Below are 19,138 nucleotides of genomic sequence, written 5' to 3'. Positions count from 1 at the left end.
CTTTGTTCGCTGTAGACTTTGCTAAGCTAAATCTGTAAAAATCAACATCTCCCGTTGCATTAAACTTTAAGTGTATTACATTTAAAGATGTTATTTATGTACACACAGCAACATTACACATGAACTAAAGTTTAAAATGTGAAATCGCAGTGGATCACCCCTTAAAGATTGAGCATCATGCATTTGGTGCATATTTATTGATTGGATGTCTATTGACTTGACTTCTGGCATTAAAGGGATAGTTCATCCAAAAGTGAAAATTCTGTCATTGTTTACTTATGTTTGAATTTCTATTTTCTGCTAAATGAGATTATATTTTAAAAGATTGTATTCCTGGATGTCAATGGGTGTTTTTATCCCAGCATTTCTCAGAATACCATCTTTTGTCTTCCACAGAAGAAAGAAATTCATATAGTATCAGAACCAATTGTATTGTATTGAATTATCACTTTAAAAGTCCTGTGAAATTAAAATGACTATTTTTAGATGTTCGTTTCAGTCTGTAAGTTTTAAGAGTACCGTGTGCTACAAAACAGCAAGAAAGTTTTCTTTAGATAATATAAAACTGATATAAACATGTAAAGCTTGTAGTTTGTCACTTTTGCCTAAATCAATTAACAATTTTATTTCACGTCACCTCATACTTCAGTTTCTCATCAAATCTTGACCAATCAAATGCTTTTTAGTATCTGACATGCCCCGTCCCTTTCAAGACGTTTCTCATTTGTTTTACAATTGATGCGCTTGAGCTCAACCACTATCACTGGTAGAGCTTTGATAAAAATGAAATGCTATTGGCTGTTATTTTTTAAAGGGGAGGAGCTATGTTGAGATTACTTCACGATACCATTAACAAGACATTTTCAACCCCAGAACTGCTCACGGCATATTTTATTTTATTTTTTTATTTAATAAAGAACATTCTTTGTAAACCCTATAGATGGTTGTGCATAAAAAAATCCCAGTAGATCAGCATTTTCTAAAACGCTCAGACGTAATGAGCAGTTACACAAGTGTAAGTAAATAAAGTGACTGGTTAGTGTATTATATACCATTATCATGCTGGAGATACTCTGAGGCATGCATGTCAATGTGGAGCCCACCGTTTCTGAAGTGAGCAGGGCAAATTACTGTATTTTAAAAGTTCTGCCAAGTCTGGTACTGTATGCTCATAATGCTGCTTCAACTCATACTGTGCCACAAATAGGTTTGTTTTAAACTAAAAGATGTAGAATAAAAGGTCCCATGAAATTAAAATAAAGATGTTTTTTGATGTTAGTGTCATTATGTAAGTTTTAAGGATATTTATAAGCTAAGTGTGCTCCAAAACAGTGATAAAATCTGCATTTATGAGATATAAAACATATAAAAACCTGTAAAGTGTGTATTTTGTAACTTCCACCTAAATGGATCAATAGTTTTTATCACGTCACCTCATACTTCAGTTTGTCATGCTCTCTAGTACACAGGGTAGTAGTAATATTTTTAGTAATTTTTTTTTTCTGCTGGAGAAAGTCTTATTTGTTTTATTTCGACTAGAATAAAAGCAGTTTTTAATTTTTTTAAAAACATTTTAAGGTCAAAATTATTAGCCCCTTTAAGCTATTAAATGTCTACAGAACAACCCATCAATGTACAATAACTTGCCTAATTACCCTAACCTGCCTAGTTAACCTAATTAACCTAATTAACCTAGTTAAGCCTTTATATGTCACTAAACTGTTTAAAACTGTGTAAACTGTTTAGAAGTGTTTTTATATATCTTGAAAAATATATAGTGAAATATTATTTACTGTCGTCATGGCAAAGGCAAAATAAATCAGTTATTAGAAAGGAGTTAATAAAACTATTATGTTTAGAAATGTGTTAAAAAAATTCTCTCCGTTAAACAGAAATTGGGGGAAAAATAAACAGGGGGCTAATAATTCTGACATCAACTGTATGTTATTGGACATGTGAAATTAGGAAGCTCAAATAAATGGGACAATAACTGGATGTAAAAATAAAAGTGTGTGCTGTTTTCCAGGAAATTGTGACAATCGTGGTGTTTGGTGTGGAATATATTGTGCGTATCTGGGCTGCCGGCTGCTGCTGTCGCTACAGAGGATGGAGAGGAAGGCTGAGATTTGCTCGCAAACCCTTCTGTATCATCGGTTAGAAAATCATCTGCTCTCTTTCTTTGTGCCTGTTCTGATTTTCTTCTCTAATGCAAGTTTTTTTTCTCCTTTTTTCTCCACCGCTTTCTCTCTCTCGTTATTCTTCCTGCTCAAGAGACAATAAAATCTGCTTTGCCAACTTTTTTCTGGGGCAGTAAACGAGCAAAGGGTTGGCACTCTCTGAATTACGACACTTGATATGCCAGCGCTATACAGAAGAATAATGCAAACTCCATTAGTGCATGATTTGAAAGAAGAGATGATGCCAGTAAATATGAGATTGATAGTCAGATTAGTGAAACTATTCATTTAAAAATGACATTTCTGTCAGCATTTAATCACACTGATGTCATTCAAACATTGATAATTTTCTTCAACATTTCAGAACAATTAACTGTCCCTGTAAGAAACGCATTGTTTGCATAAACCATATGGAGAATATCTATATCATGTACAGTCAGGGATGGACAGTATTTATGATGCATGTATTTCAAATAGGTATTTCAATTACAAAATAGTATTTTGTAATTTGTATTTGATACGGTTGATGAAAATGGCTTAATATTTTATATCAAAATACTTTAGTGTCTTGTATTTTTGAAGTTTCAAAATACTGTAAAAAATACTTCGCAAGAAGTCTACAGTACATGATGACATCTTAAAAATGAAGCCTCTGATTGGAGCTTTCTGGTATTTTTCCAAAAGAAAATAACAGAAAACTACATTCTTTTTTAAGAAGGTGGTGAATGATTGAATGGATGGACATTATGCTTATGGCCCATTTCCACTGAGTGGTTTGATACAATAAAGTACGGTTCACTGTCAAAAGACGTACCGAACTGTACTGTACCGTACCACTTTTTTGGCACAATTGGAAAGGGTACCAAGGGTACCAAAAGGCTGAGCTAGACGTGCAGCTGAACGCTATTGGTTTACAAAAATATGTCATTCGCTCGCGTAACAAGCTAAAATGACAACAGGAACCGCCATGTTTTAAATACACAGCTGAGACATTACACCGTAATAATATATACATATAATAACAAGCCATGGTCGACCCAACCTCAAACAAACTTTGTCATCGTCTTGATGAACAGCCACAAAGCCAAGAAAAACAAAATCTACTGTGCCCTGTTGTTGTTTTACGAGCCTTTCTAAAAGTGCAAGCAGTTTCACTTTGTCCAGAGCTTGCAATCTCGTCTATAGTTGCAATAACTAACTTTTTGAGCTCATATTAATAATGTGCTCGTGATCACTGAAGTGCTTTGATATCCGATCGTTGACTGATGACGTTGATGACATTGACTGAAACTTTCTGTCGTACACCACACCCACCAAAAGAGGACCATTGGTACCCTTTTAGCAGTGGAAACGCAAGCCTGGTAAAGGTGACCCGTACCGACCACACCTGTCAATATTGGGATGTGAAAATAAGGGCTATGCCCACCATAATAAGGGATTCCCCCGACCCCCCTTTAAAAAATCCCCAAATTACTAAATATGCTCATTTGGAGCTGTTATGTTGTAAATAAACAGTTAAATAGTCAGTTATATGTTTTATTATTATTATTTTCAAAAGAAAAAAATTATAGTATACGTAAGCAGAAAATACATTGGCAAAAAGTTCAGCTCATTAACATTAATAGCGGTTATAATGAAATAGAATCAAGCTATCAAATCTCATTTTCTTGCAAATCTCTGTTTCTTCACTGTATAACTTACACATTCTGAATAAAGAGCAACGAATAAATGATTAATTTCGGGGTTTTTTTTCGTCTGATTACATTAAAGAAGAGGTGTCACTTTAAAAATGCACACATCTAAGGTTATAATGAAAGCATCTGACTGCTTTCCTGACTGTTTATGCTCATTTAGGACGAAATTACTTGTGTTTGAAAAAAAAACCCCACCAAGATCAACATCTTTAGATATTATTATCAGTTATGTGTCTATGTCTGTCTAATCGCGCACCCAAAACCCAGACTTTTGCACCGCTTCAAATCGCAAGTACAGAATCCGTTTGGGAAACAGCGTCTATTTATCACAATGGAGCACGTCAGCTAACAGTCACCTTCCGCTTTATTACTGTTTTGGGGTTTGCATATGAAGGGGAGACGGCACCTGTAATGAAAAGGAAAGGGAATCCTGCTGTTTTTATATTTATTTCAAAGTGTTTTCATGCCTAAACAAAGCGAAAGCACAGAACAGACTCACATTTAAGAGCGAGGGGCGGCCCCTGGTGGTTCGGCGGTATAGGTTACGTATAGGGAGGCTCAGCTCTTTAATGTTTATTTGCCACCCTTCAGAGAAAGACTGAAATATGGGAGAAATACAGGAAAAAACCCTTTACGAGATAATAGCGGGATAGAACTGTAAAATATGGGAGAATCCCAGGAAAAACGGGTGGGTTGACAGGTGTGGGACCGGCCCATACCGTACCGTACTGTACCACTCAGTGGAAACGGGCCATTAGAGAAAGTAACAGACAAAGGGTGAGGGTATATTCAGGAGCAAGTCAACAACCATTGACACTAGCTACACTGTAAAATCCTTTGAGGGAACCAATTGCAGCAAACCATTTCTGAGTTTAAAAACTAATCCTAATGAGTACTGTAAACTTAATCTATTTGAGTAAACAAAGCAATTTTGTGAGAAACACAAGTTACCTTTGGGTTACAAGTTCAACTCACTAATCATTAGTCCTCGACTTTTCCGATAGGTGAACGAAGTGGCAGAGAAAATTGTTACATTATTTACTTTACTAAGTTATTTTAATGATGACGGGATTGATCCAATAGCCTATTGGTGGAAGGTTTGCAAAGAAATTTCATGCTACCTTTTAAATGTATTTTGTAGGGTTTTCAAAATCAAAATACAGTATTTTATTTTGACACATTTGTGGCTCCTCTATTTCGTAGTTTATTTGAATACACTTAAAATATAACTATTTAGTATTTTATTTTAAAATACATTTCAATGTATTTTTGTCCATACTTGTGTACAGTCAAATGCAAAATTATTCATACTAGAGCTGCACGATATTGGAAAAAACTGATATTGTGATTTTTTTGTTTTTCTGCATTATACATACATATATATATATATATATATATATATATATATATATATATATATATATATATATATATATATATATATATATATATATATATATATATATATATATATATATGTATATATATATATATATATATATATATATATATACTTTTTTATATATATAATTTTACAAAATGACTCTTTTTGGAAAGTATTTATAGTTTTAGGGGAGTGCATCTGCATCTGCATAAACTATGAAATATGTCAAATAAAATAAAGCACAGTTGAAAACAATAGGCAAGGCAAGGCAAGTTTATTTATATAGCACATTTCATACACAGTGGCAATTCAAAGTGATTTACATAGACAAGAATAGAAGAAACAAGTAAAATAAAAATAAAAACAAATAATAAAAATTAGTAAAAAAAAAGCAGAAAAACAGGTAAAATGTGAAATAAAAGAATGAAGAAGAAGAGAAAAACATGATAGTGCAATCTGTCGGACGCAGCACAGTGCTCATTCAGTAAAGGCACAGCTAAACAGATGTGTTTTCAGTCTTGATTTGAACGTGCCTAATGTTGGAGCACATCTGATCATTTCTGGAAGCTGATTCGAGCAGCGAGGGGCATAGTGGCTGAAAGCTGATTCACCCTGCTTTGACTAAACCCTTGGATTTTCTAGTTTAAAAGATCCTAAAGATCTGGGTGATCTGTTGGGTTTGTATTCAGTGAGCATATCTGTAATGTATTGAGGTCCTAGGCCATTTAGTGATTTATAGACAAGTAATAATACTTCAAAGTCTATTCTGAATGTAACTGGCAGCCAGTGTAAAGACCTGAGGACAGGTGTGATGTGCTCTGATTTTCTGGTTCTGGTCAGAATCCTGGCTGCAGCGTTCTGGATGAGCTGCAACTGTCTGACTGTCTTTTTAGGAAGACTAGTGAGGAGTCCATTACAGTAATCCACCCTGCTGCTGATAATAGATAGAATAAAAAGATAAATAGAACAAAGATATAAGTGAAGTAAACAGCACCGCATAGTGCTGCAACAGCATTGAGGTTCAGAAATGCAATAATCATGTAAATTAACACCATATGGTCTTCATTGTGTAAATAAACAATTAATCTTTATTAAAGTGGAAAACTTTAGAATTTCTTGTGCCCAAATGGTTTACATTTGCTTGAACTCTTACAGTCACAAGACTAAAGAATACATAAAAATGAAAGAACCTAGAAGATTAGATCAAGTTTTCTTAATCCAAACATCACATTGCAGATCTTGCGATGTGACTATTGCTGATTGCACATGAGCAATATCAATGCCTAAATGATGTATTGTGCAGCTTTAAATCATACCTCTGGCAGATTCTGACTTAAACTTACTTTTATTCATCCAGCAAGATTTTTTTTCTGACCAGAAATAACAAAAGCTTTCCCAAAAGATAATAAGACCCTGTGGAAGAGGCATCATTGTGGAAGCTTTTAATAACTTTTTTACAAAAACAAAAAGAATTTGCCAGGGGTATGATTAATTTTGGGTTTAACTGTGTATGATATACATTTGGCGTGGTTCAAAAACATTGTTAATCAATAAATATATTATGTTTATGTAAAAATTAAGTTTATATTATGTTGGGGTTTTATGTGATAACTTAAACACACTCTTTATCTGCAGATATCATGGTGCTTTTCGCCTCGGTGTCTGTCCTGGCCGCTGGCTCACAGGGGAATGTTTTTGCCACCTCGGCCATAAGGAGTCTGAGGTTTCTCCAGATCCTCCGAATGCTGCGAATGGACCGGCGCGGTGGCACATGGAAGCTCCTGGGATCAGTCGTCTATGCGCACAGCAAGGTGACTAATAACATGCTTGATTTTGTATTTTCTTTTTTTTTTGCACAATGACTGCATGTGTGTACTGCATGTTTACTGGATGTTCAAACTAAGAAAAAAAGGTTAGCTACATTACAGGTGCACTGTGGCATCTTAAAGGAAAATGTTTGTAACCGTAGGGAACACTTGACTAGGTACTATAATGTACACATTTGTACTTTTTAGGTATAGATATGTACCTTTAAGTTACAAATGTGGATCCCAGTGGCAGCTTTTATACCTTTATTTCTGAGCGAGTTATACATTAGAGTATATACAATTGTTTGTTCATATACTTATTAAACTTATACATATACTTATTTAACGCAAAGGTTAAACAGGTTATTAGAGTAAGTGAGCATGTTTCCACTGGTCTGCCATGGGTCAGTAGGCAGAAAATTTATTATTATTCATTCGTTTCTATTACTGGAAAAATGATATCACTCAATTTAGTCTATAGGAAAATTAAGCTATTCACTTGTCTTGTGCACCCGTGAAATAGTCTGGAAGCAATTTTTTTTCTTTTATTGAGACTTTTTTTTCTTTCTGAATAGGAAGTTGGGAACAGGTGATTTAAAATAGTCATTCTAAAGAGTATTGTATTATTTTTTGAACTCTGAATTACTATCCTGAAAACAGTTTGAGAAGTGTTAATTTGTATTTCATTATTGTCCGATTATTGGAGCATATAGAGTGCTCTATTATTTAAAAGTTTTGGGTTGTATTTCTTTTTCAAAGACATTTATATTTATCAAAAAATCCTATCACAGTTTCCACAAAAGTAATAGTATATAATATATGATGGATCATGCGACAGTTAATATATAACATAATGTCTACCGTCATACCAAGAAATTATGTTTATTATTTATCAATTTAACTTTCAATTTAGATAAATGTTATATTTAAATACATTATTGATCGCATGAATCCAGGATTGCTGAGGATTATTGGTATCTTTCTTAAACATTTAAATATTGTCTGAACACAAACTCTGAACTTAAAAAAAAAATAAAACACTAATTTCTTTTTCTAGTTTTATGAAACCATGGATCATTTTTTCTAAATTTCTAATATTTAATAAAATGTTTGAATTTTTAATTATGTATAAGGTGTGCATTACACATTTAATTTTTTTAATAAAATTCTCAATTTCTGAATATAGGAGCTGATTACGGCATGGTATATCGGATTCCTTTGCCTCATCCTGGCATCTTTCTTGGTGTACTCTGTGGAGAAGGATGACAATGCAGAGATGTTCGAGACCTACGCAGACGCCCTCTGGTGGGGACTGGTAGGTGCTACTGAATCGTCATGACCTGAGACTGCATCTAATCAGATAAAACAAGATTATACAACACACTGAAACAAGATATGCTTATAGATCCATTTCACAAATGAATCAGTGCCCGAACTGGTAGATCTTTACAGTCCAAAGTGACTTTCATGATCATTGTTAAAACAGGATATCAACCTGGAATTGAACATATAAATCTGCATGTAATGTACATCCTAGAACCTTGCTAGGTTGTATTTTAGTAAATACTCAAGAGAGTGTGCTGTTATAGTGACATTTTTAGAAGAATTGTTAACAGAATAGTTAAAAAATAGTTTATTCACTCTCAAGCCATCTAATGTAGGTGGCACTTTTTGGTTCCGGAGGACATTAAAGAAGTTTTTTCTCTCATTTTAGCTTCAAATGAGGTCCTTGTGCTGATTCATAAAGTGAAAGGCAATAGGAACAACACTTTGAGAGTCAAAATAATATATTTATTTGTTTAAATGTATCTTTTATTAGTTTAACATTTATATTAAGGCAACAAACAGATGTTAACTGCTTAATATAAGTGTTTTATGCATGTTTATGCATTGTGTCATATCACTCCGCTCTTTATTTGAGTAAATGTGTGCCAATAAACTTTAAAAACTCTCCTGTTTACGCAGAGGTTGATATTAAATCCTGCCTTTGTTTTCAGATACATTATTAAACCCACAAAATTCTAATCTAAACACACCTCTGTCTGTCCCTTTTGTCAAGTATAATTTTAATTTAATCTATATTTCATCCACAACACAAGTCAGGAGCATAAAGATAGCTCATTCACTCCTTTTAGCTAAAATAAACACATACTGTACCTTCTATGTAGATATCAGAGAACAATTGATTATATTATTTCAATTCATTCTATGTCACCTTTAAGAAAAATAACATCCATTTTTTAGGTGACTCTTACAACTATTGGCTATGGGGACAAATTTCCTGTCACGTGGAATGGTCGTCTAATTGCTGCCACTTTCAGTCTGATTGGGGTGGCTTTTTTTGCTCTTCCTGCGGTGAGTTAAAACCGAAACGGTATATTGAACATCTTCAGTACCTGACTTGAAACGGCTCACAGATGCTTGTCTGTGTTCTAGGGTATCCTGGGCTCAGGGTTTGCTCTGAAGGTTCAAGAGCAGCACAGACAGAAGCATTTCGAGAAGCGTCGTAACCCCGCTGCAGGTCTTATCCAGGTCATACTCAAAACTTTTCTGTGATTCACACCAGACTTTTTGAGTAAATCAACATTTCGAGGTTGATCTGGAGTTTATAAATGTTAATGTATGTCGCTTTTTTTAGGTCTTGTTAACACTTGGTATTAAGACGCATTTTAGTTTTTGTAACAAATGCAGACGAAGCTGTGACAATGTCATAAATAAAATAAATAAATAAAATTGTGATTAAGTTCAGCAATCGCAGTAAATACTTTTATTATGGATAACGTCTGTTCTTTGAGAAGAGACGGAGCTTGGCGTCATAGAAAAAAAAGTAAGAGCTAGAAGGAAAGAGGGAGAGAAGGAAGTGATAGAGGGACTCTGGCAGTCATGGAAGACTCACGCTGCGGTGAACACACAGTATACACGCAGGTGCAAATGGGTTTTGAAACATAGTATAATGCACTTAAGCAGCCAAAAAACACCACCTACTCTCTGGAAAAATAATTAATGTTGTGTATGAATCCCATGAGCTTGGAGGACTGCATCCATACATCTCTACAATGACTCAAATAACTTATAAATAAAGCCAGAATGGCAAAGAAAGCATTCTTGCAGGACTCCCAGAGTTCATCAAGATTATTAGGATTCATCTTCAGTGCCTCCTCCTTCATTTTACCCCAGGCACACTGTTAAAAATTGCTGTTAATTTACGGCAAAATTTTAACAGTATAATCCTGTTATTGTCAAAAGCAGTATGTTGCTGTTTTCTTACAGTTTTTGAAATGACTTAGACAAAATTTAACATTATTTTACTGTTTTTATCACACTAATGTAAAAAAACAGCAATCAACAGTATTTTTCTAACAGAAAACATCAGCCATCACATGTGGATTTTCATCCTTTTGTTTACTGTGACTTACTCGGTAAGTGCACCTTTATTTTGCTCATTTTACACAAAATACACATTTGTGATTCCACATAGGCTAACTGGATGCTGATATTGTAACTTTTTTACATCTATTTTAGTGCTAAATCTGTCAATGTGCAAACTGCATCTGCATTGAGTGGAACTGGATTTCTGACACAGATATTTCCTGATTACACGGTAAGTCAGAATATGATATATAAAAATGATATAGGCTATAAGCTTATCTACAAAGTCAGTTTTTAAACATATGTAGCAACAAAGTAGTATTGATTTATGTAGCATGATGAAAAGATTGTCATCTCATTGCTAATTTTAGCTTTAGCTTTTAATAGCTACCTAATATGGCTTCAATGTAGGCTTTGATAAAACATTTATTTCCCTAATGCTGTGTTTGCAAATTTTACTGTAGTTGGTTTGTATTGTAATGCTACTTTGTCGAGTACAATTGGCTAATCACCACGATAAACTGTTTTATATGTCCATTTCAGTGCTGAACCTGTGAACATGCTAACTGCATCATAGAGTGGAGCTGGATTTCTGATACAGATATTGATTACTGATTACAAGGTGAGTTTAATGAAACATGATAACATGGTAAAGTTATTATTATTTGCTATGTGGTATTATTGTCCTAATAACTGAACATACAATTAAAAAATGTTACGCATACATTATGGTTGTTAATTTTGTCTCTTTCCTCATCATTGTAATTCTTGTCTTAGGCATCTTCTACTGTACCTGATGTAGAAAAGACCCTTGAACTACCTGCAATTCCTTGACTGATACTTTTTGGTATGTTTAGAACTGTATTTTATTACTTAAGCAACTAAGGGTGTTTTCTCTGTATTTTAGCAAACATGGTAAATTCTTTTGAACAAAACAAAATACACAAATACATAAATTAAATGTTCTGCCATATTTTATCCAAGCTTTCATTCACCTTTGGTGAATTTTACTAAATTTACTAAATTACTCCATTTTAGTTGTTTAACACTTAGTTGTTTAACACGCTATGTTGATCATAAATATTAAGTTAAATAAATCACAAACATTGCAGTGACAATTTCACAATACACAGTATATACTGTACATGTTGATTTCACTGTACATGGTGAGTCCACAATCAACATTTTCAAATGCATGTATTGTGTTAAAAGAACAGGGCTTTGAGACCAAGTAAAATTACTTCTGCTTCCCTCACATATATTTTCAACTAGGCTATAAAAAATAACATTTCATGCGACTGCTGACATTGTTTTTTTCTTTTAATTGTTTTAGGAGAAAAACCAGGAAGCTACATTCATAAATGGATGATCATTTTTGAGGGGCAAATAATCTGTAAAAGCATCCAGCCAATTTTTTTGTCTGGTATAGCGGCTGTGTTTTCATCTTACGACATTTTCAATGTGGAGAACCAAGCTGAGGCTGCATGCACATTGGAATTAATTCAGAGGTTAGATTCATGTATTTATTTCTCTTCACATTATTATCATATAAACTTTAACCCACACTAATTCTGAATGTATGCATTTTTCAGAAGCTTCATGGGTAAACCCTGAAAAAGGCTCCAAGAGTGGACACATCCTATCGAAGGGAATGGGGAAGGTCACCCACAAAAATAATTGTCAACACTAAGGTTGCCAGTTTACTTAAAGAAGCTATTGGACTTTGAGTGGGATGTCATATAAGTGACACCACACACACACACACACACACACACACACACACACACACACACACACACACACACACACACACACACCTTACACATCCTCTTCACTAATGGCACTCATTTTATTGTGTTAGTCGCGTACTTTTTTTCAGGTGTTTGTTCTTGAATACCTAAACTGTTCATTGTATTCTTTTTTATTTCTTACTAACTAATTCTGTAATTCACTTAGAAGTTTTCAGAGTAGTAATCGTTGTAGTAATTCCACTTTATTTTCCATTGCCAGTAATTTTGAAATATTTAAATGTAATAAGATGTAATAAAACTTGAAGTTACACTGCATTTTTTAGTTTTAGCATTGTTTCCAATAAGGCTATATGTATGCATTGTATTAAACTGTGTTTTTATAACAAATAAAAAATGTATATATACCTGTTTTCTTAGCAGTTTATTTCTCAGGATAACATATTTGTAGTTTACAGTTAAAAATTCAAATAAACATTAATTAACCGTTACTTTTGACAGTAAATTACTGTTAATGTAGAAAATAACAGCTTTTTGCTGTATTTTTAAAAAACAGTAACAACCTGTAAATTTCAACTACAGCTAGATGCTGTTAATTTAACAGTAACTTGCTGGCAACTGTGCTGCCAGTAACTTGCTGTTTTTTAACGGGACAATTTTTAACAGTGCATGCTCAATAATGTTCATATCTGGTGACTAGGCTGGCCACCTAGTATATCCTGGCGCACCTTTACCTTCTTTGCTTTCAGGAACTTTGATGTGGAGGCTGAAGTATGAGAAGGAGCGCTGTTTTGCAGAAACAAAAGCAACTTCTCTACATAATATTTGTCATTGTCTACTTTCACGTTCATATTTAAGCTGTTTTGTAAGGTTATTTTCCAACATTTAAAAAAATATTAAAAAAAATAAGACAAAGAAAATAAGAAATAACAAAAAGCGACATGGTGGCTCAGTGGTTAGTGCTCTAGCCACACAGCAAGTAGGTCACTGGTTTTAGTCCCAGCTGGGCCAGTTGGCATTCCTGTATGGAGTTTGCATGTTCACCCCGTGTTTGCGTGGGTTTCCTCCGGATGCTCCAGTTTCCTTCACAGTCCAAAGACATGCGATACAGGTGAATTGAATAAACCAATTTGGTTGTAGAGTGTGAGTGTGTGTGTATGGATGTTTCTCAATACTGGGTTGCAGCTGGATATGAATGAACCCTGAACATTCTTTAACTCAAACCTTTTATACAGCTTTCATGTACTGCCTTTAGATGCAAATAAAGTTGCTCCTTGGCTATTGTCAGCTGTGCTCTGTATGTTAATGCAGTTTCGACACCCCATTGTATGAGATGGTTCTCTGTGTCCCACACCCATCCCCATTCTGCAATTAGTACCATTTGCTCAAGATATTATCATTTCGAATGCAGAGACAACAAACTGTTGACACATCTTCTCTATCATTATTTAACCCTTTTGGGAAATGAGCATCAACACACCATTTAGAGTGGAAGTTGGGTCGAGGCAGACTAATTTCTTATAATACATTTACTCACCTCAAAAGAAATCCGGAATGCAGTAAAAGGATGGATTAAAACAGCAGGTGTAAACATGAATCAGCAATATAATCCAACAGAAGTATTTTAATACCAGGTGTTAGCAGGGCTCTAGAATGATATGACTAAAAATGTTAATTACAGCATATACTTAATTATTCATCACTGTGAAGGTCATGAAAGTCAATTTCATTCATTTTTTCTTTCCCGTCAGGCTGCTTGGAGGTTTCATGCCACAAACCTATCACGAACAGACCTTTTTTCCACATGGGACTTTTATGCACAGACAGTGTCAGTCCCAATGTACAGGTAGTCAATCATCCTGAGGGCCATTGTGACTGTACAAGTTTTAATGAAATAGTTTTTAGTATGCTGTTTTTCTCTCAATTATAATATTTCTCAGTAGAGTTTGGAATATTTTTTCCATTAGATTTCATTAAGCAGAAACACACTTCTCAGCAATTTATGGCAGTTTGATATGCTGTTGGTACTGTAGGCATTTAAAAGTCTGCTCCCCATCCTCCCTTTTCCTATAGACTTATTCCTCCTGTAAATCAGCTGGACATTTTAAGAAGTCTGAAGGGAAAGTCTGCTTTCAGGTTGGTTATTATATCATTTAAATATGTATACAAGTAACACTGTACTATGATCACCATATCTGTCATATGACCACAAGAGTTAAAAATATAAGACCCAACTGTCAAAAATATGGATTTTTGTTTGAAGATAGAAATAAATCAAACATTTTAGAATTTGTAAAACGTTGTGGAAAAAAGTAGTCAGTCAGTACACACTGTAAAAGTATAGGGGTCCACGCTATTCCTTCATGTCGTCCCAAAGCAAATCAATTAAGTTAAGTTGATTGAAAATAAAACAATTTAGTTGCAGGAAGAAAACTCAATAATTGTGTTGTTTCACCTTATTTTATAGAAATAGTTTAAACAAACAGCAAAAAAAAAAAAAAAATCACAGTACAGTAACTAATAGTAGTTTAATATAGTGCCTTATTATAGATTATTATTTGGATCAAATTATGCTGGAAAAACATAATCATAGGGGGTGGCATGGTGGCTCTGTGGTTAGCTCTGTTGCCTCAAAGGTCACTGGTTTGAGTCCCAGCTGGGCCAGTTGGCATTTCTGTGTGGAGTTGTGTACCTTCTCCCTGTGTTTGTGTAGGTTTCCTCCAGGTGCTTCGATTTCTCCCACAGTCCAAAGATATGAAGTATACAGTTGAAGTTACAATAATACTATTTATTATTAGTTTATAATAATAACAAATAAGACTTTTTCTAGAAGCAAAAATATCATCATACAGACATTTAATGATAAACATAATTTGTGAAATATTTAAAAAAGAAAACAAAATTCGAATAATTCTGACTTCAACTGTAAATGAGTTAAATAAACAAATTTGAAATTTGAAAATAAACTCCAAATCAAATAAGCTACACAAACAAAATACATCTCTTCATTTTAGCTAAGGCTTTGCCTGCATGTTGCATTTTAATAATGATCACCCAAAGATTCAGTATAAAGTGCATGCAGTTTTTACTACATACAGTGGGGAAAATAAGTAAGTATTGAACACGTCACACCATACAAACATAAGAATAAAACAAAACAAAAACAATTAAAAAAATCAGTTATGTGTAATAATGAAATGACACAAGGAGAAAGTACTGAATTGCTGAAATGTATTTAACACTTTATATAAAAGGCGTTTCTGGTTATGGCAGCTTAAAGACGCCTCCCATATGGACAAGTCACATTAATTTCTCAGGTGTATTCTAACAGAGTGTAAAAGTCTTGATGGTTCTGTGGGTCTTGTCTGTCAGATCTGATGTTTATTCTGTATTTTCTATTGGAATCAAGTGAGATGTTTGGCTGGGCCATTCTACAGCTTGATTTTCTTTCTCTGAAACCATTTGAGAATTTGAGACGAAGGGCAGGGGGTTGCTAAATAAAAACGGAGAGATTTTAGCAGCAGTCTGGGCTTTCACTGCCTTTCTATACCTCCCTTTCTTTATGTGTTCAATTCTTTATATCCCTTCGTCATTTCATTTTATTACACATAACTTAATTTGCAAACTAATTAGATTTGTTTTCGTTGCATATATGGATTTCTTTGTTTGTTACCAACATCCGGAAGATGTAAAGTCAACGGCATCTTTAGAAATAAGATTTCTGAGAAAAATAGTGACGGGTTCAATACTTATTTTCCCTGCTGTAATCCATCTGAAAGAAAAAGCAGACGAGCTGAAAGAGATTCAGATTTAATCTCTACCCCTTAAAGATTTAATTATATAAACTCCTATGCCAGACTTTTTTTGGAATCTAAATTCATTTGTATTATCTCATATTTTAATCATTTTAAACAGGTTCACAGATCACCAATATATCCCAAAAGTTATGTTTACATTTATTCATTCAGCTGTTGCTTTTATCTAAAGTGACTTACAATTGAGAAATCCAAATGATTTATCAAAAAGAGACAATCTAAAAGTGGGAGGAATGAACGAAAAGTAAGAGCAAACAATAGGTGACTATTTTTTATTGAATAGGTTTATTAAATAGTGTGTCGTCAAGTGGAAACGTGATGAGTTTTGAGCTGTCTCTCCTAAATATTGCCATGGATTTGGCATGCCAGATGGGATTGGGTAGATCATTCAATCAGAAGGAAACAGCAGCTTCAGGAAAACGATTTTGTCTGTCTGTGATGGTACCATGGGGTGATGCTCATTTTCCAGCCTAGAACTGACAAGGGCATGTGCATCATACTCCATTGGGAAGAGGCTTTGCAGTGCAGTCTTTGAAGGTCAGTCAAAAATTACCCCAAGATTCCTGAGAACTGTTAACGAACCTTGCTTGATGGTGAAAGTGCCATTTTACTAAGTGCTCTCAGTACTCTTTACCTTTGCTTTCGGGGTTTCCAGCTTTATTTTCATGTCTAATTTGCTCATCATCATGTTTTTCTCTCTTTTTTAAAGGAAGGACTCTCAGATAGATGTCACACCGAGGTTTGTCCTCATCAATATTTGACTATACTCAAATCAAAATCCCATTTAAACACCCTTTCTTGACAATCATAGTTTCAGAGCACCATCATCACATCCTTCAAATGAGAAAACGGCTTCTAGTGCTGTGTTTGACCTCATTTGAAATCACAAGTTTTATTCAAAGACAATCTGGTTGCACTTTATACTGCAGCATTTCCAAGCGCTTTTTACAGGGAGCTTAGTGAAACCATAGTATACCGGCTCAAAACAACCAGTACAGTTCAGAAATGTGTACAGTCACACCTGAAATGTATTACTCTATATCTACCCTGTAAAAAGACCTGCTAATCCTGTAAAAGTCAAGTGCAACCTTGTGAAACCAACACATTCCTTCATTTCATTCAGTGTAAAAACATCTACCCATCAGTTTTTGGGGGTTTTAAAGGGGAATACCTCTCATTTTTCGGTCCCACACTTGAACATTTTTGACCACTGCTTGTATAATCTTTTCTCTCTCATGACCCACTCCAACCACACTCGCAGTAGTGAGATTTCACACAAAGACACTCTGTGTGGGTGCTGTCCAAGAACCAATAGGTACAGTTGCACACAGATACTAATGTCTGCACGCCCAGATCTCTCTCTCTTTCTCTCTCCAGCATTTGAATTGATCTCCCTTCCCAGTTTTAGTTTTATTTTTATTTATAAATGTATTCCCTCAGCGTGTACCATCATCAGCTCAAGTGAAATATTTCAACATTTTTGAAAACAAGTACATTACAGTGCACATTGGTATAGGTGTTGAAGTATTTTAATCTCCCGCCGGCTCTGGTGGGTTGAGAAATGTTCTGCTTTCTTGCATCTCTAAAAAAAAAAGTTGCCATGTTGAAATCAGAGAAGCAGACATTTGTTTAGCTTTGCGTGGAGTTTTGCGTTTTGCTTTCCCCAGTTTAGCATTTACTTTTTTGGTTACCTCAATCCCATGAGCCCATTTTTCTGTGCAAGCTGCCTTGTGTTTTATTGGGTTTCATCAACTCTGTTTGTGTGTAATGTAACGGTTGTGTGTTTTTTTAGCATGCTTGTCTACATGCATGTGTTTCATTGTTTTGTTGTTGAAAAGTGTCCGCTGTGGCAGCATGTGGGTCTGCTGTTGCATCCAGAAGATGTGGATTGCATTGCATGACTGAGAAGCACCATTATCCATGTCTTTGCCCATGTAAGTTTGATCAGAAATGCAGAAACAACACTTTAAGCCCCGGTCAGATTTCCTTGACGTAAGGTGTTGTGGGGCGTCGTAAATGACAAAAGGTCATTGTGACACAAAATTCAACCATTTCTTCTCATGTAATGTGGCCAGTGTTGCCAACTATTTCCAATGAAAAGTAGCTAAAGCCTGCCTGAAAATGAGCTAAATGTTGCCAGATGACGTCACACACTAATTTGCATACCAGTGACATCATCACGCAGTATCTGACAAGCGTAACCCCTTCATGTTTCTACTCTCTGAGGCACCGTGTATTATATTATATTAGATTAAAACATTACATCCAGATGCACAATGAATAGGTACCTATTAACATATTGCTTTGCATGAAGACGTCATTGCGTAATCGCAACTCAAAACTACATCTTTATGTAGTATACAAAATAATGAATGTTTTTTCAAACTGACTGGCCATCTCAGCAAAAACATTATTTAAAATATGTCCATTTAGATTTGAATGAAAATACAGTAGACTATTTTTTTAAAGTAATACAAACACTTTTTGATAAAAATAGTTTATTTTTAAATGTAACACTGATAACGAGCAGTTACATTCTTTTAAACAATCACAGCTAGTGGACTTTTTTAACTTGTGAAATTAACACATTTGTGAAAGTGACATAATTATAGCACTTTTGGTATTTATTGCTACCTAAATTACTAACAATTATACATGTTAATAAATATCAGTAAATGAACAGTTATGAAAAACAATCTGAGCTAGCAATTTACTCAACTGAGTGAAGCCTGCAGCCACTGGTCTATTGAGTTATTTTTTAAAAATTGCTAAAGTAGCCAAATGAATGTTAAATTCTGCTAAATTTGTTGCTGAGTGCTGTTTGAAACAAAAAAAAGTTGCTATAGTATGAAAAGTTGCTAAATCTAGCAACAAAATTGCTAAGTTGGCAACACTGAATGTGGCATAGTTCATGACAACCGATACCATGTTTGCGACATGACACCATTGCAGAAAATCTAGCATGTTTCATTTTTTCTCATTCTTCACGACGAATTCTGTCACGTAGGTGACACTGTGCAGTAGGAGCACATCATTTCTCAGTTATATCTGCAAGTGCTGTCATAAATCTGTTGCAGATAATCAAATTTGGCTGCATATTTACTTATGGGTGGGTCAAGATAAATCTTTGCTTATGCAAACTT

The 19,138-nt window shown here is 34.5% G+C and overlaps 1 protein-coding gene across 16 annotated transcripts in view; it reads left to right on the top strand.

Moving 5' to 3' along the window:
• The window catches only part of kcnq2a (potassium voltage-gated channel, KQT-like subfamily, member 2a), a 55,451-nt gene that overhangs the window by 15,394 nt on the left and 20,919 nt on the right, over window positions 1–19,138 (top strand). For 8 of the 16 annotated variants that reach the window (XM_073909018.1, XM_073909015.1, XM_073909016.1 and 5 more), the window contains exons 3-11: window positions 2,027–2,153; window positions 6,891–7,066; window positions 8,250–8,378; window positions 9,308–9,418; window positions 9,500–9,595; window positions 13,932–14,026; window positions 14,254–14,316; window positions 16,705–16,734; window positions 17,257–17,310. In XM_073909018.1, the coding sequence (XP_073765119.1) occupies window positions 2,027–2,153; window positions 6,891–7,066; window positions 8,250–8,378; window positions 9,308–9,418; window positions 9,500–9,595; window positions 13,932–14,026; window positions 14,254–14,316; window positions 16,705–16,734; window positions 17,257–17,310 (881 nt within the window). 16 annotated transcript variants of the gene reach the window in all.

This window comes from Danio rerio, chromosome 8, assembly GCF_049306965.1.
Source record: "Danio rerio strain Tuebingen ecotype United States chromosome 8, GRCz12tu, whole genome shotgun sequence".
In the NCBI taxonomy this organism is placed as follows: Eukaryota; Metazoa; Chordata; class Actinopteri; order Cypriniformes; family Danionidae; genus Danio; species Danio rerio.
Note: the sequence above shows the minus strand (reverse complement) of the source record. Positions and strands in the feature narration are given on the sequence as shown.